The 27,314-nt window shown below is 35.1% G+C and overlaps 3 protein-coding genes across 3 annotated transcripts; all 3 read right to left on the bottom strand.

Annotated features, from left to right (window-relative positions):
• Nucleotides 1-602: 602 nt before the first annotated feature.
• LOC100893340 lies at nucleotides 603-6,780 on the bottom strand. The gene is made up of 4 exons (XM_003726909.2): nucleotides 6,607-6,780; nucleotides 5,209-5,507; nucleotides 3,767-3,800; nucleotides 603-2,884 (listed from the first exon to the last, which is right to left on the bottom strand). The coding sequence occupies exons 2-4, from the start codon at nucleotides 5,504-5,506 to the stop codon at nucleotides 2,632-2,634; spliced, it is 585 nt and encodes a 194-aa protein (XP_003726957.1). The 5' UTR covers nucleotide 5,507; nucleotides 6,607-6,780; the 3' UTR covers nucleotides 603-2,631.
• Nucleotides 6,781-9,475: 2,695 nt separating this feature from the next.
• LOC100893264 lies at nucleotides 9,476-12,658 on the bottom strand. The gene is made up of 3 exons (XM_011681140.2): nucleotides 11,841-12,658; nucleotides 11,160-11,217; nucleotides 9,476-10,485 (listed from the first exon to the last, which is right to left on the bottom strand). The coding sequence occupies exons 1-3, from the start codon at nucleotides 12,136-12,138 to the stop codon at nucleotides 10,218-10,220; spliced, it is 624 nt and encodes a 207-aa protein (XP_011679442.1). The 5' UTR covers nucleotides 12,139-12,658; the 3' UTR covers nucleotides 9,476-10,217.
• A 6,180-nt stretch (nucleotides 12,659-18,838) lies between these two features.
• LOC105445507 lies at nucleotides 18,839-26,027 on the bottom strand. The gene is made up of 5 exons (XM_030978982.1): nucleotides 26,000-26,027; nucleotides 24,998-25,267; nucleotides 22,228-22,284; nucleotides 19,858-20,019; nucleotides 18,839-19,142 (listed from the first exon to the last, which is right to left on the bottom strand). Exons 2-5 carry the CDS (start codon nucleotides 25,107-25,109, stop codon nucleotides 18,865-18,867), a joined length of 609 nt encoding a protein of 202 aa, XP_030834842.1. The 5' UTR covers nucleotides 25,110-25,267; nucleotides 26,000-26,027; the 3' UTR covers nucleotides 18,839-18,864.
• Between the last annotated feature and the right edge of the window lie 1,287 nt (nucleotides 26,028-27,314).

Genomic DNA, 27,314 nt, shown 5'->3' with positions numbered 1-27,314 from the left:
TCCCCTGAAATGGGGCTCTCTCTTGGTCCCAAAATGATATCACAGATACAATAATCGGCCCTTGTCTTCACCGTTTTAAAAATGCAATCAAAAACAAAAAACATCTTTTCTGCCTACATAAACATGATTACACCAAATTACATCAACAACAAAAAAGCTGTGCGTTGGAAAATCTCTCACAATCTCTCACGCGCTCTCTCTATCTCTCTCTCTCTCTCTCACACACAAACTCACACACACAAAAACACGCACACACAAACACACACATCACGTCTCATCCATGTCTCATTTTGCTAATACCTAACATGAAGAACAAAAAGGAAATTTCCAAACTACCTTTTCAAGCGTTATATTCTTATCAAAAACCATCACATTTATAAAAAGATTCATCCTTATATATGAACGTATAATAACAAATGTTCAAGAATATGAATCTTTGGACATATCAAAAAGATATTCTGACAAAAGTTATCTCCAACTACATTATCTAGGTTAGCCTGTTTTGCACTCTAAAATATATAAGTGATTTAAGTAGTAGAGTTTTAATGTCAGTATAAAGCTACTTATATCATCGAGATGCAGGCAAAAAATACACTTCAAAATGATTTAATCAGTACTTTAATTATACAAGTTACCAGAGTTATCATGGTTACATGTCCCACTCAAAAGACGCACTTCAAGAAACTTGACACCACATTAGACGTACGTAGCACTACATTAGTAGAAAAACGATAAGAAATAACCGGCGAGATATGTACACTGTTGGTCATAATGGTGGAATAATTATTTTTACCCCAATTTATTGAATGATTTTGACAATGACTTATTCCTAATATATCTAGATTATAGTATACATTCTCAGATTTTATTGAATGACAATTGGGGAGTGTTTGTTTTGCGTGACTGCTAAAGCGTGTGTGTGCTACTATGCTAATCAACTAGGGGACCCACGTCCTTAAGTCATAATTGACAGTAATGGGGATTAATGCCTCATAAAAGGGCACTAATATACCACATCGACATGGTTTTGATCCTGGGGGCTCACAGTAACGAGGCCATTGCTAAACCAACGAATCATGACTGTACGCAGCGGGCGCTAGGGTACGTCGACGCCCCCACAACTGAAAATGCAATATTTTTAGTTCATTATTTACGATTTCATGACTTTGGACTCGATTTCAACCGCGATAACGATCACTGAATATTGTAGGATCGCATATGCTTCCAATATATTCATTTGAACCAAATTTATGACCCCATACCAAAACTTTGTATTACCTTTAAGATTAACCTTACAAATAATACGGTTATACGCGTGGGAGATAATCAGAAACGAGAGAGGTCTCAGAGCCACATAAACACATAGCTTTGGCCTACTGGGCTGTAGTGAGTGTCATCAATATTATGCATTTTGTTTTGTTACTGCTGCGTGAATATCAAAACCAAATCAGCTATGGCGCCCCACCCCCACGCCCATTACATGCCCGCCCCTTCCTACCCCACCACTCTCTGCCGACCTGAACCATGCCATTTTCTTACATAATATTTTGTTTAACAAATTAAAATTAATGAAAATATGTTTAACGACATAATATTACATGGAGTCATAAATATCAAGGAAAACACATATGAAGCGGGTGATATTATAATGAATCCTGCTTAGCTGGGCCAGGCTCGGAGCACGGGAGCAGAGACAAATCTTTGGTTGGGAGAAAGAGTTTGACTTGTGCAAGGAACTCTTAATGATTGAGGATCTGAATAGTCAAACTATAATATAAACTATTTAAAAATGGTAACCTAGTGCGAGCTTATATCCGTAACGACAAAACATTCAAGGTTGTGGGCTTTATTGGGTAACAGGACCCACAGTTTGAAGCATTTATGTTACTTTTTATTTAATGAAACCTAGCATGCGTTAAGCATTTGTGATCTTTTATGTACAATGGAATATAATTTTGAATGTGGGATGTTATTGTAAATATATGAAGATACATATTTATGGCGTATAATCATACTATTGGTCACCTCTAGAATAACAGTCAAAAGGAATGTTCGAAAATTAATGGAATGTGTTAGTTGCCTTGGGATCTGCAGCACTGTAGTTGTGGTCTAAAGACACGTGATGCAGCTTTGCGAGTAGATTCACAACGAAATCACAATGTGGAAAAGCATCATGAAAGCATATGTACAGCATTAACAACAATAATAAATGATTTGATTCAGATACCAAGGTCTTACAAGTAGAAGAGAAAATAGTATTGAGGGAAGAGTAAACTCAAATGGATAGATTTGGGGAGCAAAATATGTAAATTATAAAAATAGTGATTCCTCACTGACAATGTAGATTACCTCCTTGCTAAATTATGCCGGAAGTTCAAGACTGATGTTTCAAATTAATCATGTGGACAAGATCGCAAAGACTTTCGATAATTCAACTAAAGAGTAAATTAAATATCACATTGTGTATCCCACTGAAATCAGGTTCACATTACGTCGTATGCAACTGGCAGTGATGTTCACACATATTTCAATGGGTGATGGACCAAGGATTCTTAACTTCTGCTGATATTATTTTCAATAGTCTTTGCGATCGCGTTCATTATACAAACATTTGTGGAAACCAAGAAATAGTTACATATCTTTGTACTCAAGCCCCCCGCACTGAGCTTCTTTTAAAGCTTCATCAAGAACTCCCACTTTTCCACCTTTATCAGTTTTCCATTTCATCAACATTTTAAAATTAGCATCCTTAAATGATGATTGATTTTGCAACTTGATATTGTCGTAATCGGTGTATTGAAGCCCTAAGTGAATGGCGACATCCGTGTAGGAGTCTGCAGGAAGGCAACCTGCCAGTTTCCTAAGTTCCTTGTCCGTGACGATTCTATGAGTAAATGACACACACAAAACAAAAAATCCATGTTAACCTTGTTAATGGTAATTGGTAATAGCATGATTTTATAATTTCGTCTTATTTAACCGAGGTAGTCACACGATTATTAATACTAATTAACTTTCTAAGGGCACTGGTGTCAATAATATCCCCATCTTTGCTAGGTACACATTGGATACACCGGGATCGAGAGGGACATGTGTGGCCAAAATAGCGAGCAAGGATAAAACCCTTTGAAAGTCAAGAACCTTGACCAATGCAGGCCTCCTACATACATAACCTTCATATAAAATACAAAGATTACTTTGTAGTGAAATAGTGCTTAAATTTCCATAATTCGTATATCAGATTATGTACTTATATATGGAAACACATGCATGACGATTATCTCTCTATGGCACTATAAATTCGCAATGTAATAATTAGTAATTCTTCCCCCCCCCCCCCTCCCCCCTCAGCGGCTGGATGATTCGCTGGAAAATATATTCTCACAAATTGGACCAAAACATATATATATATATAAACTTGTCAAGTACAGCTACGTCTCACGTTCCTAGACCATTTTCTTCACGCCTACATATTCTGGAACACCCGTTGTCATGTCAGAGTTGAGAATTCTCGCACTTTTATATATATATATATATATGTAAGTGCTCTCGCCCCCCCCCCCCTTCCCGGTTTTTCACCGGCAGGATGAGTCGCCACTAAATATTTTCTCACGAATTGCCCCCACCCCCTCTTGATACAGGTTGGATCCGCCCCTGACTGTTGACATATATATATATATATACATGTTTATATGTCTGTGTGAGAATGTGTGTGCGTACAATGCATTGTTGTCTTTTTTGCAGTATATGAAAACATTATATATACCTCTCCGAGCTTGGTGGCAAGGTTGGGTTACCAACTGTGGAAATAATAATAAAAACATTAATTATAAAGCGCTTACCACCGAAGTCTCTAAGCGCTAAAAAGTATGTTCCAGGTATAAACTTCCTCCACTGGTGCAAATATTAAATCACGAGGATTACAACAAGACACTAAATTTCACAGAAAACGGAGGAGCACATAAGAGAGAGAAAGAGAGAGGGTTTGGTGTCATATTAACCGAACTCTGGACGCTGTTTCATACAGTGTTCTTATCAAGTGTACACGTTACAATTACTCTTATAAGTTACTGATATCGTTGCATTTAAAAGACTGTAAGCATAATTTATATAGGAATGTGACACTGTCATTAATAAAAGTATTATGAAACTGTTAAAACGAACATGGTCAAAAAATGACCAGTACTCACTCTAAAAAACGATTGCTATATTCACTTAATGCAAATACATTCCGAGTGTAAAATGTACCTGACTCAATAAACTACTTATTTTGTTTTTGTTCTCAATACAGATTTATGTATGCTGCTAAATGCCGTATCGTTTGTTGAATGTGTTTATTATTGTTTAACATTCACTCTATACGAATAAGAGTTTAAACTAAAACACGATCGAAAACTATTTAAAACAAGTTTATATTACTCTTTCATTTTTTATTTATTAAAGATGGTAGATGGTCTTTATGATTCTCATATTTGGAATGGTTTTCTTTTGGACGTTCACTGAATTCTGAAACTATGCTGATATTTAGAAAAAATGTAACTTTGTATGAGTAATATAAGGGGGGGGGGTATTCTTAACAAGTTAAAATGATAACTTTGACCTTTCATAATTATTCTCCTGTATTCCAAGTCTATAAAGAAAATTAAATCACTTTGACCTAAACTATTCTAGCAGACTGACGATTGTTAAATGGGACTAAATTAAGAGATTTCTGGCACATACAGAAAGAAAGGACATAAATGAGAGTCTAAGTTCAGAGACAGTTTATTTAAATTACCATTGACTTCCATGATTTTTTTTCCTGTCAGAGAGAATGGCCACCTAAGAACCTTTGTTGAAAGTAATAGTTTCGACATACATGTATTTCACTAAATCAGATTAGTTGAAATATAACATTTGACAAAGCATACATGGAAAGGATACCCTGATGGAGTCATTTTGAAACATTCACATAGCGGGCCCCAATGGCCAAAACATTAAGGTTTGCTTAGAAATATGCGACTACCTGTGTGAAAAAACAGGTGCTTTTATCGAAAGCTTTACAATTGGATTAAAATCTGAAGTTTTGCCGCCTCATTATCATGTCCATGGTCTGCTTTGAAACTTTTGAGCAGTGCAAACAAATTATTTTTTAAATTGTAATTCGAATTCTCTTTTTTTTCTGTATGAAATGCATCACTGAACTATTGTATACAAATAATCTCTTACCGGTTATGGGAGTGTTTAGATATTTGGCTGCCAGGTTATCAAATCCAGCCTTGAGTAGTGCCTCCCTCAATGCCGCATTTTCCGTCGAAGGTGTTTGTTTATTTCGCCACGTCCTTAGCAAATCCAATGTTCCCATATAATTCCCTCCTTGTCTGGCGTTTTCGTCAGTTTTGCGACCAATCTCTGCTGGTCCAAATCCCAAGGCCTTTCCGAGATTATCGATGTCTGACTTTTTGAATATGTCCTCGGCTATTTTCTTTAAGATGTCGTCAAAATCGTTGATGTCCACGGAGCTCATTCTGTAGTTAGTTATTCAAATAATCAGGATAAAAATGTACAATAAATGAGTACCCGTAGCAGTTAAAATGCAAGAAATTTCACCAATAGGGCTTTCTCAATGACAACTTGATTATGAAATAATGATGAATAACGACAGCAGCAGCAGCACCGGGAAAAACAAAACAATTTCCGTCAGTATCAATGTAGGTGAAAAGTTGAGAGGCACAGGGCCAAGAACACCAAAATATAAGCTAGTGATAATTACACAACAAACTACGTCAACGACAGTACCAAACAGTAACAGCAATAACAAAACAGATACAGTTTGATTTACAAGAGGAGATCGCAAAGGGTGAGAATTAAGAACATATTTTGATGAATTTATATTCAGTAATTTGGGGCTTTGACTGATATTGAAGTTTTGGTATACTAAGAAAAAATAAAGCTGAACACCAGTTAAAAATACTTTTTCAGTCAGATAAAACATTTACAAGTGACACAAGGTAAAATTTACATTATATAATAAAAAGGTTAATTGCCTGTTTAGACACTCACAATAATTTTTTTCCCGTGTGCTTTCTGGCTCAATTTGGTATACCATAGTTTTTGTGTATATTTTTTAAAAGTAAAATGTACCTTTTTGGCAGCGAGGAGTGTTCTTATTTGACAGCGAAAATGATAACTAAATCATACTTGTACTTACATATAGTTGCCGACATATCTTAGACGCTCTGTGATCTATCCGTATGACTATTTATGAGTATATAATACTAAGGCTAGCAAAGCTAATCATTTCCCAATAGCTAGCAATATAGCACTATTAAAGACAACGACCTTTTCACCTCTACCTTCTACAATTAGATTATGCTCAAATAATCGCGCTCTATTAATAGTGTGGCATCATGTACAAACAGTACAATTGTGCGAATATTAAGGAATGGCGATATACATGCACCTCTGTATATAGTTTTTCCGGTTATCGAACAGCGGTCTGTTTATGTGCTAAATATGTTGATATGTGGCAAAGTAGCTAGATTGTGTCCTAATATCTCACTATGACGTCTTTTTAGGCTAACTTCAGGAGGCACAATTATAGAACGGAGAAATATACACACTTACCTGACTTATTCCTCGTCCTTATCAATCTAATAACGAAATCGATGTGCTAGTATATAATGGTAGGCTTCTGCAGTCAACCTTACACACGCATAAAAGTCTGTACTTTATATAACGCTTATATGCTTATGCAGTCATCCTTACAAATGCATAGAGATCTGTACTTGACCTGGCCCAAACGGGGATTTTTGATTCCTTTCATCGCAGTCTCGCATATACTGAGCGTTGTAGGGGTAGGCGAGAAGCGAACAGTAGAGGGTAGTATACTGTTTGTATACCAAAACGGCATTCAGGACACATTGTGATGATAGGAAGAGGGGTTGCTGTTTATTTTAAAAGCCGGTCCGATTGCAACGTCTTAAATGTGGCTATATACATTATTTTGAATGAGAGCACATCTTGAATATTAAAATTTCACATATTTATGATCAGCATTGTTCTTCTTGTATTATTGTTAGAGGTTTGACTTTAGTTCATTCTATTTAGCAAACAATACATGAATTCATGTCAATAAAATAAATGACTCAAACGGAATGTCAATACTGAACACAGACCTGCTAAAAAAGTATTTGAGAAATCACCATTATCGTAATCATATAGGGTAAATCACTATATTCATTTACTGTTTGTATTATATTTGCTTTTAAACAGCGAGAATAAAGCCATGCATCAAAGTCTTATGAACCCGTTTGTGCGTTTCTATTTATAAAAGTTATCATAATAGTCAGACTTTAGCGACCACCTGCTGTAGCGACCACCTGTACAAAAATACCACATGTCTATAAAGATCTCATTATCTGTTTCCATTGAAAAATGTTTTCAATGAAACATAGTGTAATAGAAACATGTATTTAAAGACCCCCCTTTTATAATGGCCCCTTTTCTTGTCATCCTTTTAACGCCCTGATAAACAGGTTCCACTTTAGAAATCCAATGATAAAATCGGAGTAAGTGGAATTCCTATCGAAATCTAAGGCATGTTAGATATCGCTTTTGCATGAAAAAAGGAAATTAATTTTGCGACTGAATATCGTATATTATTTTCGCTTAATCTCTATAACCAACATTTGTTGGTACTTCATGGAAATCGAGCCTCAACACATCTTAACACATATTTAGGTATTGCAGTAGCTTTTACATCACCTAAGGAGATTCAAAATGACTGTAGGAAGTAAAGAAATTGGTATTGAAATTACCCTTAAGGTTTTCCGCTTCTCGCCTTCTTCCGTATCTGAATTACTTACCGTATACTCTATGTTGAAATCATTGTTACATATATAATTTATATATATACATTGTGTTTCATATTGTGCTCTTGAAAAGGAAATAAATGTTAATAAATACAATACAAATTTCTTGAAAGTTCTGTGCGATCCTGTTCCTCAAATCCTCAGAGTATCTCATCATCGTGGTTCATTCACACCACGCTTAATCATAGGGTTTAAGGTTCGAATCCTAGCACTGTAAACGATGTAAACGAGTACCTGGCAGTTGGTGGGGGTAACACTTGTATAAATGCAGGGCCCGAGGGAAAAGCAGTTTTGGTAACGATGTGACTACGACTGGTACATAAGACTATATTTTTACTTGCAGAATACTCTAAAATTCTCTTCTTATCCTCAAGTCCTTATGCCCTTAAAAACCAAAAAAAAAAATTATTTTACCTGACGTAAATATGTGCTATGATATTACTTGGGGTAACCTATAACAATAAACTAAATTAGAAATTTAATATCAATACCCTACTACCCTAATTATGAAGAGCTTATTTCACAACTAACTGTTTTATTTTTAAAACATGTCTTGATGATGTCCCGCATCTTCCAGTAATTTGATCTTGTACTGGGCTTTTGTGTGACATTGTGTGATAGTTATAAAGGAAAATTTACATAGCCTAAACACGATATGGGAAAAAATGTCCCTATTTCCTTCCTTTCTCTTGCACTGTCTTTCTGAATGAATACATAAAACCAGGGTTTTACAGACATACCAACCGCCCCTTGTCTTAACCTTTTTAAAGTATATCTAAATACATCTCTTCAGCTGACCGAAAATCATAGAATATCGAGTCACATTAAAAGCAATACGCAGAAGAACCTCTCTCAGTCTCTCATCTGACCTCTCTCTCTCCAACACACACACACATTCACTCACGCACACATAATTATTCTCTCGCATTCATGTCTCATTGTGCCGATCCTTAGGAGGAGGAAAATAAAGGAAATGTCCAGAATGCGTTTTTTAAACTTTATATTCTCGTTTACAGCATCAAGTGCACAAACAAAATCATCATTATACACGAATTTTAACATGGTATGAAAAATATTCGAGAAAGCGAATATTTGCATATGAAAAATAATTTTTGACATTTTGCGCTCTAAATGATATAAAGTGAAATGTGTTGTATTATGTTGATGGCTTTTTAAAGCTAATATATATTATCATCAAGATACAGGCAAAACACACTTCACAGCTGTATACTCGGGGCTTTCATTACAAAAATTGCACGAGTTACCATGATTACATAGAAAGGTGCACTTTTAGAACGGTGAAATCTCATTTTGGCTTATGCAACACTACATAAGTAGAAAAAGATAAGACACAAATTGGCGCTATACATGTGAAGAGCTTAATTCCAAAAGGAGCTAAATCCACTTTTGATGAAAATAGAGTTATTGATATCAGAACATTGTTCACTTTAGTACCTGTCTTTGAACAAAATTATTTACTTAAATTTTTGGAGCAATTATGAAAAAAAATGCAATTTCTAATATCATTTTTCCATAGACGCCTGTACAAAATCTGGTAAACAAAGGCTTTTTTCTCCGAAGTTACAAACATGGATTTAGCTCCTTTTGGAATGAAACTCTTCATGTATAAACGATCACATCGAAAATGAAAATTTTGCCTACAGCAAAGGTAAAGAAATACTAAACGACTACAATTATACATTTGCACATTTTTACCTTATTTTTTGTTATATTTTCTTGTGGAGCTTCCAGGAACAATGTGAAAATGTTTGTAAGATCGGGGTTTCTTTAGCGACGCTCAGCAATTACAAAAAATAATTAAAGCATGGTATGGATGTAAAACCTAAGTTAATCACGTTCATATAACTTGTTGTTCGTTGCATTACAGGACTTCCCAGGACATTAAGTCGAAGCTTGAAAACGAAAAGTTATTTTGAACAAAGAGTATGCTGCATTGTATAATTCCTTCTTTTCGTAAAGTAGGGGGAATACGCTTTCAAATTATACATTGGTTACTTTAATTTATACACTCTTCACTGATCAAGATTGTGTTCAGATTTTGCTTAAACTGTGAAAACGTTAGGATCACATTCAGACGTTATCGACTATGCACTGAATGAAAAACAAGCTTTAAAAAAGAATGAGAGGAATGTTTTTATTTTCTCCTTTTAATAATAAGGAAATGAGGAATGTCATCATAAAATAAAAGATAGTGGAGATATTGTCGACGGTGGAGTTAATAAGGGCACTATGAGTAATCAGATGGGTCTTTAATTGTCACGAACCATTCGATATAATTATTAATATAATTATTCATTATGTAAATCAAACAAAATGTTGTCGAACTGATTTAAGGCTGTTAGTTTACATCTTATACTGATCTCTTAGTCCTCCGACTTCTGCTTTCACGAGAGCTTTATCAAGATCATGAATAAAACCACCTGTCTTTGTACTCCATTTTTTCAATATATCCTCAAACGCAGCAGAATAATTTGATTGACATTTGGTTACAATGTTGTTAGAGAAGGCTATATCATATCCCAGTTCCACGCATAAAACGGTGTAGTTGTCACCTGGAACGAGTTTTGACAGTTTTATGATTTCTCCATCACTAACTCTTCTTTCGCCAGACCTGCAATATTGAAAAGAAAGGCAATTAAGTTCAGCATCAATAGGAACCTGTTGTATGTCTACAGGAGAACTTGATTTCTGTATATTTATGCATCTAGATTTCAAACCCCTCTGTTATTAATGTTTCTTTTTACTTATACTTCATAGCTGTAGGGGCTATATTACAACAACTGTATAGATACTGAAAGTATTTATTCTCTTTCTTTTACATGTTTTATCCTACTCATGTTTAAGTTATGTAAATAGTGCTTTTGTGATTTTATCAATGAGTTCAAAGTTTACCATTTTTTCAAGTGGATTTGGCGCCTTAATCAAGCTTAATTACGATTAATGTTATTATCTTTATTATTAGTATCAGTGTATATCATCTTCACCAGCAGTTCAGCAAATCAATAAACCGAAATATCTTTTTCATAATTGCAGGCCAAATTAAATATATGCCTCATTGTTTATTAACTTGGATTTTTCAAATAACATTTGATATTTATCAATGCTTATCATTAAAATGATAAAGACCAAAAAGTATTTAATATGTTTAAAGTTATTATGTAGTAGCACCTATTTAATATGATGGGTGATTAATGTTATTTTGAATGTATTAAGTAGAAATCCTCTAAAATGAAGAAGGCCTAAGATGGAAAGTTGACTATTTGCCATTATATGAAAATACTATACCTGTTAAAGTGTGTTCCCTGTGTCACGTTAGACAATGGCATCATTGATGAGTTGTCACCTGTTAGATGAGAAAATGTATGCCATTGCATATTAACATAAATCAAGGCTGTAAACTGGGCATGGTCAAGGTGTTCACATAATAACGAATAATCACTATGAATAATAAAGGGAAAATTATCTTCATTTACCCATATGATTTATATACCGTGTTTAATGGCTCTAATATAAATCTACTGTTCTAAATGTTGTTGTTGTTCCTGATGTTGTTGATTTATTTGATTTAATTAAGTCTTAATTTGCTAGGGTGGCTCCATGATTGATTTCGACAGTGTTTGACAACAAGGCCCTGTTAATTACAATTATAATTTAAAGAGTATAATACAAGATACATACAAAACATGATCAAACAAACAGCAAGTACCAAAGTAATATACGAAACAATAAATGTTCACTCAGCGAAAAGCAAATCATCCGTTTCCAACTTTGAGATCAAAATTTGACATTGTTTTGGAATAATAAAACCGTGAATAATATTACAGCATTCTGTCATTGAACCATAAACTATTTTTGTAATCGTTGTTCTTGCTGTTCTTGTCTCTTTCGAAACAATAACCTGAGGATAAAACGAGAAAACATTGAGCCAAAGGGAATAACTTAAATAATACATTAAGCAAAATTTACCCATGCCACTGATGGGGACAAATTCGTCAGCAAGACGAACTAATCCAGCATCCATTAATGCTTTCTTGAGGGCCGCTTGTTCTGTTGCCTTGGTTTGCTTTTTGTCCCAGTCCCGAAGCATTGCCAATGTGCCATTGCTGGTAATGTTTTGGTATCGCGAGTTCGTGGCGACGTATCTGTCAATTTCGACGGCATCAAAACCGAGCTTCTTTCCCAACTCATTCATGGTGTCATTTGGAATCTTCTTAGCAAGCGCTATCAGAACGTCATCGAAGTCCAATGCTTCATTGGCAGCCATGTTCGTTCAATATAATATCTGAAATAATGTTCTCTAAAGCTGTTTAGCACTACCGGTATCGTTTTGTGTCAGGATTTAAATCAAATGTTGTCTTCATATTTCCTAACTGAATTCATCATACTCAAATGTTAATATACGTGTGTTTGCTTTGTAGCCGAGTCATCACCATTATGGTATTTGCACAATGATTTTTGTTAATCAAAGTCCAAATTGCAATACCTCAATCCATGCGTATATCTAATACATGGCTTTAAAACAAACAAAAAAGATATAGTCACAAAAAACAAACACGTAGCTTTACCGTACACTGCCGCAAAATCCGATCTGTTAGGAAAATTCGGCAGATACGATAAATGTAATATTTTAACAAATTGATTACGCATTGATACATAACTGTTTCAAAAATAATATACTTACTTACTTTTTCAAAACTGGAATCTCTGGGCACTCGACACAAAATTTAAGCCTCTGACTGGTCTATGAAGATGGTGCTATTTACGATTCGGCGCCCCATGTTTAGATAAATGATTTAAGGGATCATCAGAGTAAACTATGCAATATTTGTATGATTTGTTTTCATCTATAGGCAATATTTTAACATTGCTTTGATGTTTCCCAATGTGAAATAAAGATTTCGGTGTAACTAATTGACGCCAAGTGGTTCTAATTTCTTCATACCGAAGTCTTGTATACGATGAGTGCTGTTGTGCGTCAGTACCATCGTAAGCGAGAAGCGATTATCTGCCCTTGATTCAAGGGCGACGAATTGCTTGTAACAGTTGGTACATCTACCGAAATTGTTCCTTTTATGTGGAAAAAAGATGTCCCAAGCCCATTCACAAAGGGTAGATGAAAAACTTGGCGATACTTAATTTGTGAGACTACAGCATACTCTTAGATTTCGTCTAATACTTGTTTTTAGTCTCCACGAGGTGTTTAGAATATTGCTTTCTCGTAATACGTTGCGTAGTATAATATCCTAATTTTTAATTTATGAACGCGGGATGAGAGCAAGCACTTTAAAAAAAAATTAATTAAAGAATATATAATTTCTTGTATTGGGTTCCAATGCTCACGTTGATACAACTATTATTATCATCTTGCTCTGGATTAGGGAGCGGTTTATGCTTATAAATGTGTTTGCTGGTCTATTGCCGTTTGATCTACACACATCGCGTTTAATAGCCACATTGTTAAATAATCACTTCGTCTACTTATCAGTTGGTCTAATTACAATTTAGGCTAATAGTCATTCGATCTAATTTCCAATCAGTATACAACCATTTTGGTTTATTACTCATGAAGTCCAATATCCATTTCGTCTAATTCTCAGTTTGTCTCATTCTCAGTTGCTGTACTATTCTTAAAGTCGACACATTATTTTATAATTATCATCATTTATGAGTAAATTATTCGTTTACCATGTGGTAAGTAAACAAAATGGGCATTAGACAAACTTAGAATTACACCGACTGGAAATTAGACTAAGTGAGCAGTGTACCACATGGTTGATAGGCTTATTTGAGATTAGACCATATGGAAATAATACCCAATGAATATGACTAGTCTAAATGGTCATTAGACCAAAGGATAAGTAGACAAAATGGGTATTAAACCATGTGGATAGTAGATCACATGGGAATAGACTAATTGGGTAGTTAACAAAATTATGGTAGACCAATTGTGATGGTATTATTTATTTATTTATTTATTTATGCATGTTCATAATTTCACAATTCATTGAAGTTAACATGACATGAAAAATTAATATAATATAACAAATCATTTTCAATTTTACAATACATTTCAATTAACTTCACGTGAAAAAGAATATAACATTTTTTGTATCAAAGACAAGTTTATGCAAGGTAGTTTTGTTACTTTTAAAAGCAAGCCCGATCGCAACGTATTAAATACTACTCTATAAGGATTTTGATTGAGAGCACATTTTAAACATAAAAGGAAATATAATTAGTTAAAAGTAAGCACATTCAAATTTGGACAGTGCTGGGGTGATTTTTCAGAATATTGGTTTACGTAAACACTTCACAAATTATAATGAAAATTAATGTTCTTATACTAGCGTTTGAGGTTACAAAATAATTCATTCATTCTAATTAAAATACAATACATCTAATTTTTAAAGAGTCTCTTTCTTTATCATTTACAATAATACCAGGTTTGTTGATAATAAAATGGCACCATTTCTTGTCGACTGGTTTTGCCTTCTTATCATGGTTTTACAGAATATTGAGAGGTGCTTGAGCCCCAAAGCGCCCACATCCCCCCCCCCCCTCCCCCGAACAGCTACTACTCCCAAGGTGCAATAAAAGTCAATAAAATAAAATAAATAAATAAAATAAATACATACGGATTGTCACTATGGAAGACAGACCTGCTAAACAAATATTTTGGGAAATCTTCATTACTTGTTATCTTAATATTCCTACTGCAAATAGACTTTGTTTATGATTACTATACAAGGTCCGAAAGCTATTTGTATATATTATTTGCATTTATGAAATACACCGTGAATATAACCATGTATCAAAGTCCTATGAACCCGCTTGATCATTTATATTTATACAACTTATCATATACACTTTAACCTGCTTTAGCAAACACCTTTACCGAAACCACCTGTCTATCAAGACCGTATAATCATTTGTATTGAAAAGGAACGTATATAAAGACCACCCGGGTATACAGGCCGCTTTTCCTGCCACCCCCCCCCCCCCTCCCTTGAGCGGTCTTTATATAGAGGTTTCACTGAAAAAAAATCCATTGAGAAAATCGGAGTAAGTGGATTTTGTATAAATATTTTAAGCATATGACACATTTCTAATTTGCGTTATGTTATGATTTTTTGCGGGTATATAATGATCTTTGCGCAATCACTTTAACATATATTTATTGGTGCTTTATATAAATTGATCATAAACATATCTTAACAAATCTAAAGGTATTGCAGTAAGCTTTTCTATCACCTATGACTATGAGAATTAAACCAAAAATGGTATAGAAATTACCCTTAAGTTTATTTCTTTAAAAAATCTTTGAGATCGCGTTTTCATCGGATCCTCTCAGAGTATGTCTTTAAGTGGTTCATTCACTTGGCTCTTAGCCCAAGGGTTTTGCAGGTTCGAATCCCAACCCAGCACTATCGTCTTTTGGGAAGACATTCATCCATTTATGCCACTCGCCACCAAAATGTAAACGGGTACCTGGCGATTGACAGTGCCGAGGGAGCAGCAGTATCGATACTGATGTGACTACGCTTGCTTAGTAAGACTAAATTATTTACTTGCTGAAGATTCAATAGTTTTCTTTTTCTCTTCAAGTCCCAATTCCCTTAGGAACCTAAAAGATATATTTTACCTGACGTAAATATATTTTAAGGGATTAGTTTGGCTTACGGAATTGGAAATCCCATATTAATAACATCTTAGCCTAACCATTAAATGTTTTTACTTAACTTATTCTAATTACAATATTATTACCATATGCAAGTACGAGATGTCCTTTGATACGCTGCATCTTCCTGTAATTTGATATTGTACTGGGCTATAATGTGACATTTATTGGGATAATTAGATAGGACAATTAACACAGCCTTAAAGGGATAGTTCAGTTTTGTTGCAGAGGGCGCTACACAACATATTTTGTTGTGAGATAATGAAAAACTGAGTGTCAAATTTGAAGGAACATACAATCTGAATGACTAAATCATCTTTGTTTGATCAAAATCGGTTCAGAGACGGCTGAAATATTCATAAATATAACCATTTATAATATGTGTGGGGCACCACAAATATTCGATAATTCTGAACCTGCCGTTGAAAAAAAAAATAGCGCCTCATACGTTTTTTATATAGCCAATGCCGATTGGCTTTTTCGTGTCGATTATAATACGCACAACCAGCCGGCCCGCGTGTAGTTATTATTAATTCATTATTCGTTGATACGTACGATGAAGATCAAGTGAGACAATTTTACTTTTTTAAACGTGTACAAACAGATTCATTGTTATTCATGAACATGACATTTAATTGTTTAAGAATATGAATCTTTGTATATATTGAACACAAATCTAGCAAATGTTTTTTTTTCTGAAAAAATTGATTGTCTAGATACAACTAAGCACATTTTGCGTTCTAAAAGTTACAAGGGATTTAAGTTCTATTTTTGTTTAAACTAATCATCGAGATGTAGGAAAAACACACTGCAAAGTTGTATAATTAGTTTTTAGATTACAAAAGTTATCAGAGTTATGGTTAGACGTACGTCAGCAAATAAACCATTATCATTTAATGAAAAGAGGAAGAAAAATTATTTGGGATTACGTTTTAAACAACAGCGTATACTATTGTATTCAGGGCTAATACGGATTGTGTGTGTGTTTGTGTGTGTGATATATACCCATTTGTCGGACCAAATCGTCACTAAAAAAGACCTCCTGAAACTGGCAGGTTGCCTTCATGCAGACTCCTACACGGAGGTCGCCATTAACTTAGGAGTTACGACACCATCAGAAAGCAAATGGCATCTTCATTAAAAGATGGTAATCTCAAAGTGGAAACGCAAAGAGGATGCTGAAAAAGTCAGAGATTTTGATAAAGACTGAATTGAAGCTCATTGTGGAGGGCTAACTTATAAAAATGTGTAACTGTAGTATCAACAATATTATGAAAAATGAGCGCGATCGCAAAGACTTGCGAAAGTAACATCATTCTCATGGGAATTTTGATAGGCTTTGTCCATCACCCATTGGAATGAATTAACAATGCTGCCAATGACGTATATTACGAAATGTAAAGCTGATTTCGGAGGGATACACGATGAGATATTGAATGTACAGTTTGGTTGAATTGTCGACAGTAGCGATCGTGTAAATGCAAAATATCATAGTTGAACCTTCTGGGACTACCGTAATTTAGCAAGGTGGTAATCCGCATTCATAACTTTCTTATTAGTTATCTGATTTTGCTTAAACTTTTTTTGATTGTTTTGTCTGATTTGTCTGCTTTTATTGAAAGTAATTTATTTTTCGAGTGGACTTGTCCTTTAGGATAGGGGTGGGGTTGGGGTGCCAGAGCTTTCTCGGTCTTTGTTGGTAGCGCATTATAGGACATGTCAATTTTTTCGAGCAAGCACATAACAAAACAAAATGACACCCACTACTACCAAATGGGCCAAACTGTGTGTTCGTTGGCTCTTTGGCATAGACGAAGACAGGGACTGCTTTTCAAAGAATAAACTGCTTCACAGTTCAAAGTGCACTTGCACTGTTAATTACAATGCCTTGGATAACTAATTTTAAAGAAACTATCAAGTTACAGATATATTTACAGTATGATATTTATCAGACATTATAATATCGTGTCAGAATTATGCTCTTAGATTATGAGTATTAAGATTATAAATGTTCTCAATAATCCAGGTAGTATATAATAAAACAAATAATAATAACACGAACATTTTATATAAAATGTTCAAAGTGCTGTACACAAATCAAGATTACTTCAAGAAAAATCAATATTGCTAATGCAATTAAAATTAGTTAAATTACCAAAATTATGAAATATTACTTAAATAACTGAAGAAATTAACATAACATGTAAATTCCTGGAAAAGTTAACAAATTATATCAATAATAGCAACAATATTGCTATCATTAAGTGTTATAAATATTCAACTGAATTACTATGTTTTAAATTGCGACGATTGAGTTATACTCCAGGACGCATGTTCATAGCATTTGATTTTATTCAAAGTCGGTGCGTTTCCTTGCTATGAAGTTTTTTGGAGAAATATTTTGTTAAAGGCTTTACAAGATAGGCCTATACTAAATTATATTACTCAGAGCTATATAATTTGTTAAAGAGATTCGTTTTGATTTGGATGCACGCTTACATGTGTATGTATTAGCAAGGAACAAATTGATAAATTGATATTTCAGCAAAAAACTTAGAGTTTCGGTAGACGTCTTGGATGAAGCATAGCAACAAATCATGGGTACAAGTAGTGAACAAGATAATAAAAATAAGGATAAAATGAAATATGAAAGAGAAAATGAGTAGAAAAGGATGAAATTTATTTTTAAAAATCTGTTCGGCATTATATTATTTTGCAAAACAGTCAAAATAAAGTTCAAACCCTTTTTACACTTTATCAAAGATTCCCTTAACATTATTTAAACTAAATAATTGGAAACAAAACAATCTTACTCGGGCGCATACCAAATAGTGAACAATTTTTTGTTCTTCATTTTGTTAAAGAAAATCTGTTGTGCAATACTAATATGTATTACAATAGTGATTAAAGCAAACATGTTGATAGTAATAATAATTGTTATCACTGCAACGAACAAAACAATAACAATAATATTGAAGGCCACATGTATCCGTACTAAACTGTGTAAAAAATAACATCCCTTTCGGATCAAAACAGATAAATATATACATAAATGTGTATTCGATCTTTAAAAATCCGCAAAAATACTCTACTCGTAAAAAAAAGGGTTACAGGAAAAGTTGGAAAAACCCAACATAAATGGACTTAAAGAAAACATGGAATCTATCATTAATTCATGTCATATACATTTACTATAGTAGAAATGTAATAAACGCCATTGCATCGAAGAACAGAGAATACCCCCCCCCCCCCTCCCTCCCCCCACCACCCTCCTTCTAGAAGCACGACTGACTCCTGCCATGCTTCATGTATTTACTGACTGGATGGAAAAAGATCATCAGCAAGACGATTTTTTCCAGATTGCTCCAAGGCATTCTTCAAAGCTGCTCGCTCAGTAAGATTCGTTTGACGTTCTCGCCAATCCCGGAGCATTTGAAGAGTTCCATCATACGTTATATTCTGAGATTTGTGATTAGTTGCGTTGTACCCTTCAATATCTTCTGGAGAAAATCCAAGTTTCCTTCCTAATTTGTCGATTTCTAAGTTCTTGCGGACTCTCTTTGCAACTTCCTCCAAAATATCGTCGAAATCTTTGGTTGAGGTAAGACGACATGGCGACGGAAAATGAATACAAATATCAAGAAAAAAAGAAATATTGATTTAAAACCAAGTTCGGTACTCCTCTCGTGACTAATTTGTTTAAGAAAATAACTGACTGCAAGTTATTGGGAAAGGATTATGTAGTGCATGATAGGTGTTGTAAATTGTAAGGCTTTAAAATCATCAAAAATGATAATAATTCTGCATACAATCTTGATAAAAGTCATTGGCGCTCTATAAAGCAATTGGGTATGGGACTACACATGCGGAATGAAAGTTTGGTCCAAACGCTTTGTCCAAAACAATTAAATATTTGGAAAGCAAACCTTTCATTTAATTTCCTTTTCAGGGGCATTTCTGTTTTACTTCTACTAAATGATCGTTAATTTCAGATAAAACGACACTAGGCCTATCAGGAAACTTGACATTGTGTCGTTCTAGGAACATGTTTAGAGTCTGAAAGTATCAGTAAAGACTGGACTGAAAAGGGCTCGTATCGGTACAATAGTTATTTTATGAACCCGATATTTTTTGAAAGAGGTTCAATGTAAACTATTGCTTAGATCCAGAACTGATATACATTATAATAGAAATAAGGCCGAAATACTTGTATATCGTGAATATTAGGGGCGACTTATCATCCCGTTCTTTTTCTCTTATTCATTCTATTACAATAATAAAAATATGACTTTAGATTCGTAGTACCTTTTTGTGGATAATTGGAAGTAGAAGAAGTAACATCAGTATTCGAAGTAGCAGTAATAGTAGTAGTAATAGCAGCAGCAGCAGCAGCAGCAGCAGGAGTAGCAGTAGCAGTAGAAGGGCTATTCGTTGTATTAGGTAATAGCATCAATGGTGTAGTGACATCTGTAACATGAAAAAGATTATGGAATCCTGATTACTATCATTATATAACTTTGCATGATCAATCAGAATAGACATTACTCAAAAATATGTTTTAGGTGGTAGATCGTCGATTGGTGAAACATTATGGCCTGTATTCTGAAGTCGTGTCTAACTTAGCCACGTCTAAAGTTAAACAACTGTTTAGTTAGACACGACTTAAACACGAGGTCGTGTCTAAGTCCTGTCTAACTAAACAACTGTTTAAGTCCATCACATTCTTCCTACGTCGGAAAGCCATCACCACGACATACATGCTAGGAGACACTCCTCTTGCATTGGTAACAGATCTCCGGTATCTAGGACTGACTTTCTCATCCAACTTGTCCTGGCAAGGCCACCTGAACAACATCACATCCCGAGCCAATCGGATGCTGGGACTAGTCAGCAGAAATCTCCGCAAAACCTCACAAAAGATCCGCCAACAAGCCTACTTCTCTCTTGTTGGACCTCATCTGGAATACTGTTGCTCGGTCTGGAACCCTCGCACAAACAAGCATATATCCAAAATCGAGGCAGTACAAAGGCGAGCAGCAAGATTCACCCTCCAGAGATATCGTCGTATGGCCAGTGTCTCGGCCATGATTCAACATCTGAAATGGGAGAGCCTGGAGAGGAGAAGAAATGCTGCAAGCCTCAATTTCATGTACAAGATCCAAAACAACACAGTAGCCATCAATGTACACCATTAAACATCACCCATGATTGCCAGCAACACACGACAGTATCACTCGAAGAAGTTGCTGGCTATCCCTTCCCGCACCCAGCTCTACGAGAATTCATTTTTCCCTCGGACAGTTACTGCGTGGAATGCACTTTCAAAGATCACCCTTTACGCTACTTTACTGGAGGGCTTCAAGGGAGCGCTTCCACCCAGCATCTAGACCAAGAACTAGATAGTTTGTTCCTCAGCACTATACATCCTGACTTATGGATCCTGCTGAGTACCGTCGTAGAAGTAGAAGTAGAAGTAGAAGTGGTGTTTAACTAAACAAACCCAATGCGCATGCGTGCGCCCACCGGATAAAAAAAAATTAACGCGCACAGCTAGCTGTGCGCGTGCTGGTACCATGGTGATGTGATTATGACGTAATGACTAGACTGCATGTACTATACTGTGTGTACGTACGTACGTACTGCATGCACTGTATACATGAGATTGACAAACATAATACTTATCAGTGCCTCATCTCAGTGCTCGGAAGAACCAGAAAAGAAACTTCTCCTACAGAATGGTTAGTTTATTATAGATTATGGAATTTCCAAGATGTCACCAGTAGATAAGAATAGTTAATATTATCGAGAAAAAAAATTAGGCTACACGAGAAAAAATCCTGCAAAACGTATTTGAAATTTTAGAGAAATTTAATGCACGTACCATCGTTCTCCTCCGCAAGTTCGGGGTCAGCAAGTACAGTGTACCGTCGACGTTGAAAAGCAGCAGAATCGCGCCCTTAAACAGGACTTAAACAACCCCTCGCAGAAGTCTAAAGTTAAACGGGACTTAGACAGGACTTCGTGTTTAACTTTATTTAAACACGACTTCAGAATACGAAAAAAGTTAGACACGACTTCGTGTCTAAAGTTAGACGAAACTTAGACAAGACTTAGACAACTGTTTAGTTAAACAGGAGTTAGACACGACTTCAGAATACGGGCCTATAGGTTTCAATGGGCATTATTACCCCGGCTTTAGCTCCGGTTAACCGTAGTGCTAATTACATTCAGGAAATATATCCCACCTGGTTCCCAGTACATATGGTAAAACCTGGAGGGTCGAGTGTGGAAAATTTAGATCGACGTCTTGCCAAAAGACGTTATTGCTCGGCTGCAGGTATGCGAACCTCATAGCTCACTGTCCAGACAGGTGCGTACGCGTGTGTTTTGGAGGAAACCCCCCCCCCCCCGCCTCATTTTTTTGTTTAATAAACAAAATATATAGTAACAAACAAAAATTGTGACCTTACCCCTCTCCCGGAACGAAATATCGATTGGTCAAAGTTTCAAATGTTCGGGACAAAAACAAAAATATATACCCCGCTTATTCAGCGGCTGGCTGAGTTGTTGCGAAATTTTCGGTGCGATTTTCAAATTTTGAAACCCCCTTCGAGAATCCTGCGTATGCGCCTGTGTCCGGAGACTTATACAAATAATCATAACACGTCTTCATACCTTGATCTTGTTCGGGATCACCGTTGTTCTTATGAGGAGTTGTGGGATCTCCCTCTGCTGCTAGGAAAAAATTACATGCAATTAAAAAACTAAGTGGGTTTTTCAAGGTTCTGTTTCGGTTGTGGGTGCAGAGCTGAATGGTCTATTGTTATTATCACAAAATATGTAAAATTTGTTGGGTAAGTCAAGTGACATTACTAAAGATATATTGGTTGAGTAGTAGAGCATTTCTTTAGCGCGTTAGAACATTAAATTTTAATTAGATGATTATGTCGTCATGCAAATAATCCTTTACTTGTTTTGACTGAAAACCTCAAATTAAAGTCTCCACTCAATAAATTGAATGCTAAAAATGCGATGAAAATATTCATAAATAATTATAGATATGTAGACATATTATGAACTAAGAGGTATAATAATACCACAAAATATGTAACTATAATTATATAGAATCAATATTATGATTGTAATGTAACTGTGCAATGCCAAAGTTATTATTTCCAGACCACAGTGAAATGTTACCGCAATCAGGTAATGGACAAACTACCATAACGAATTTTTAACAATGCCCTCATACCGATTATACGACCCTATGCTTCGGAGGCATTTGTTTTGTGTCAATTAATTGCAAATAAGTGGCTTAGAAACGTCAAAGTTTGCCCTTACTCTGCACCTAAACCTAACCCTAAACATTTGAAAACCAAGGTCCTAACTCTCTTTCTGACGATTTATATTGACGTTTATTGAAATTGCTTTCGGTGGCTTACCAAATATCAACAGCATTGTAATAACGACATTCTCATATTCAACATTATCATCGTAAATACTCAAATTAAGATATCAAGAGATATGGGAGAGAAAATTATAGAAAGGAGTGAAGGAGGGAAAAAGGAAGAGAGAAGCATATGAACGGGGAAGGCAGGGATGTATAAAGCAGGCTGCTAGAAATAACCACATGTTGGTTAAAAGAAAAAAATATTTCAAACAATCATAATCTATATTTCAAGTTTCCGTTTTCCTCTTGATAAAATTTCGGCGACGAATTGAGAGTTTTGGTAGAAATCTTGGATATCTTGGTTACAGAAAAAATGACATCTATGCACATTTAGTGAAAAGATAATTATGATAATAAGGATTAACTTATTTTAAACAAATAGGGAAATTGAGTTAAACAAAAAAAATGTAACATTAAATTACACATCTGTCCGGCAGTATTTTCATTTCCAAAACAGTCATGATTAAAGTCACTTCCCTATCGAAACGTTATTAAAAAATTACCTCAACATTTGTTAAGCTTAAAGACTCTCTATCGGGCACTTACCAAATGTAACGAAGACATGTTTCATTTTTTAAAAGCTATACTGTTTTGTAATAATAAGTGTTTCAAAAATGATGATTAAAAATATGATTGCCTTACTATCATATTAAAAAAAAAAAAGTGTCATCATTATTATCATACATTTTGCCCGGTTGTCTCAGTTTCGCTCGCTAGACGTATATAGCAGACGACAATCGGCGGATTAGACGACACTTGGTAGTGAATTTGTATGTGAGATTGCTTTGATAAATATAAAATACAAGAGTGTGTATTGGGTTTTTACAGACGTGTATCAATCAGATCTGATTATTTTCGTGTGGGGACCGACCTTTAAACGTCACCATCCGAAAGACGTGACTCAGTTTCGAACCTGCGTCCTTGGCTGAATCAGTTTGTAACTTCCACTTTTAGCTGGATTACAGGCGCACGCCACAACGCCTAGTCAGAACATTTTCCATATCTTTAAACTATCATTGATATTTTATAATTAAACAGTTATTAAAATAAAGCTACAAACTACATAATACAATAAAATACTTGACTAAAAGTAGGGGAGTTTGATGTGGTGCATAATTGCACCCCTCTGTAAATAATCGAATAGTCCATGGTGATCATGAATATTCATGTTTTTGCTTACCTTGGCAAAATGTTTTTGTTTTTTTCTAACTGGACAAAAATTACGGTGGGGGTAGGATGAAATGGACATAATGAACCAAGCAGAAGTGATCTATAATAATTCATGCTTCATATCCTTCGTGTGCTTGAAATATAATCTTACAATCTCTCGTCAAACTGAGTCTAAAGTTCGACTTGTTGCACATGTGTTATATAGGCAATGGCGAGCTTGCAACCTATTTTGATCAAATTACGGGTGAACTTTCAAAAATCTATTACACATGAGGGTTCCAATGAAAGAGCTAGTGATAACGTACGTCGGGGTGGATGTGCTTTTCGTGTAAACAAAACAAATGAATTTTTAACGATTTGGGGGTAAAATGCCATAGGCTAACATGTAAGGCTGTTGACTCTGACGATAGGGGGCGTTGTCAAATGAGATTGAACGGAGCTATATGTATTTCTTTTTCATAGCAATAACAGTAATTAGCCCAATCATGATAATGAAAAAACAATTAAAAGCCACTTTTATCCTTATTTAACTGCATGTAAAAGAATACCCCTTCCGGGTCCAAACAAAGAAATAAAGACATATCCGTATATAAGCAATTAAAAAAATCCGCAAAAATACTTAACTCGTGAGACAAGAGTAATAAAAGAACGATTTAAAACAAAAAATATTTGAATTCTAAGAAAAAGTGAAACCTATTAATCGATGTCATATAAATCTACTTTGGTAAACATTTAGAAAACACCATCGCATCAGGGAACAGAGCGTGCGCCCTCCCGTTCCCTTTTTCTAGATCCTTGACTGCCTTGCTCTATGTATTTACTTACTGAAGGTAAACAGATCATCAGCAAGACGAATTTGTCCAGATTGCTCTAAAGCAGTCTTCAAAGCTGCTTGCTCAGTAAGATTCGTTTGACGTTCTCGCCAATCCCGGAGCATTTGAAGAGTTCCATCATACGTTATATTCTGAGTTTTGTGATTAGTTGCGTTGTACCCTTCAATATCTTCTGGAGAAAATCCAAGTTTCCTTCCTAATTTGTCGATTTCTAAGTTCTTGCGGACTCTCTTTGCAACTTCCTCCAAAATATCGTCGAAATCTTTGGTTGAGGTAAGACGACATGGAGACGGAAAATGAATACAAATATCAAGAAAAAAAAGAAATATTGATTTAAAACCAAGTTCGGTACTCCTCTCGTGACTAATTTGTTTAAGAAAATAACTGACTGCAAGTTATTGGGAAAGGATTATGTAGTGCATGATAGGTGTTGTAAATTGTAAGGCTTTAAAATCATCAAAAATGATAATAATTCTGCCTACAATCTTGATAAAAGTCATTGGCGCTCTATAAAGCAATTGGGTATGGGACTACACATGCGGAATGAAAGTTTGGTCCAAACGCTTCACTTATTTCTTGACATATTTCGAACAATTAAATATTTGGAAAGCAAACCTTTCATTTAATTTCCTTTTCAGGGGCATTTCTGTTTTACTTCTACTAAATGATCGTTAATTTCAGATAAAACGACACTAGGCCTTTCAGGGAACTTGACATTGTGTCGTTCTAGGAACATGTTTAGAGTCTGAAAGTATCAGTAAAGATTGGACTGAAAAGGGCTCGTATCGGTACAATAGTTATTTTATGAACCCGATATATTTTGAAAGAGGTTCAATGTAAACTATTGCTTAGATCCAGAACTGATATACATTATAATAGAAATAAGGCCGAAATACTTGTATATCGTGAATATTAGGGGCGACTTATAATCCCGTTCTTTTTCTCTTATTCATTCTATTACAATAATAAAAATATGACTTTAGATTCGTAGTACCTTTTTGTGGATGATTGGAAGTAGAAGTAGTAACAGCAGTATCCGAAGTAGTAGTAATAATAGTAGTAGTAGCAGCAGCAGCAGCAGCAGCAGCAGCAGGCGTAGTAGTAGCTGTAGAAGGGCTATTCGTTGTATTAGGTAATGGCATCAATGGTGTAGTTACATCTGTAACATGATACAGGTTATGGAATCCTGATTACTATCAATACATAACTTTGCATGATCAACCAGAATGGATATTACTTTAAAATATGTTTAAGGTGGTAGATCTTTGATTGGTGAAACATTATAGGTTTCAATGGACATTATTAACCCGGCTTTAGCTCTGGTTAACCGTATTGCTTATTACATTTAAGGAATAGATCGACGTCTTGCCAAAAGACGTTATTGCTCGGCTGCAGGTATTCGAACCTCACGGCTCACTGTCCAGACAGGCGCGTACGCAGGGAGGGGGGGGGGGGGTGGTTTGGGGGTCGCCCCTTCTCAAATTTGTGTTATGCGTGAGTTTTGGAGGAACCCCCCCCCCCGCCTCATTTTGTGTTAAATAAAAAATATATACAGTGCGTCCCAGAAAAAACAAAACCGAGAATTATCGATGTTTTATCATAACTTAGTCACATTTACAATTGATAAATGACACATATTTGAAAAGCTGAGATCCTCTTCTTTCATTTGATGTAACTCATATAATGCATATTTCACGCATGAGTGATTAAGATGAATTTGAAGAGAGGAAACCAAAAATTCATTTGGCGGACGGTATCTGAATTTCAAAGAGAAAATCACATTTCCAGAAAGTTGAGTTTCTGTCCTTTCATATGACACCTCAATCACGAAAAATGAGCAAGGAATGACAAATTTCTGTATGTTTAAAGTAATGCTTGCATTTCCATAATTTTATCAAACGAATTCGTTTTCACTGGCTGCCTGCCGTAGCAAATAACAGAATTGTCAAAAGACTTAACTCCGTTTCGTTGACAATCAGCCATGCATGAAGTCTTTTCTTTACGGCCGATTGTCAACGATACGGAGTTAAGTCTTTTCTTAATTATGTGTGTTGCTAAGGCATCAATGGTGTTATTAGGTAATGGCATCAATGGTGTAGTTACATCTGTAACATGATACAGGTTATGGAATCTTGATACTATCAATACATAACTTTGTATGATCAACCAGAATAGACATTACTTTACAATATGTTTTAGGAGGTAGATTTTTATTGGTACAATATTATAGGTTTTAATGAACATTATTACCCCGGGTTTAGCTCCGGTTAACCGTAGTGCTTATTACATTCAAGGAATATATCCCACCT

Source organism: Strongylocentrotus purpuratus, unplaced genomic scaffold, assembly GCF_000002235.5.
Source record: "Strongylocentrotus purpuratus isolate Spur 01 unplaced genomic scaffold, Spur_5.0 spur5_scaffold_1, whole genome shotgun sequence".
NCBI lineage: Eukaryota > Metazoa > Echinodermata > Echinoidea > Camarodonta > Strongylocentrotidae > Strongylocentrotus > Strongylocentrotus purpuratus.
This window is presented reverse-complemented; position numbering and strand designations above follow the sequence as displayed.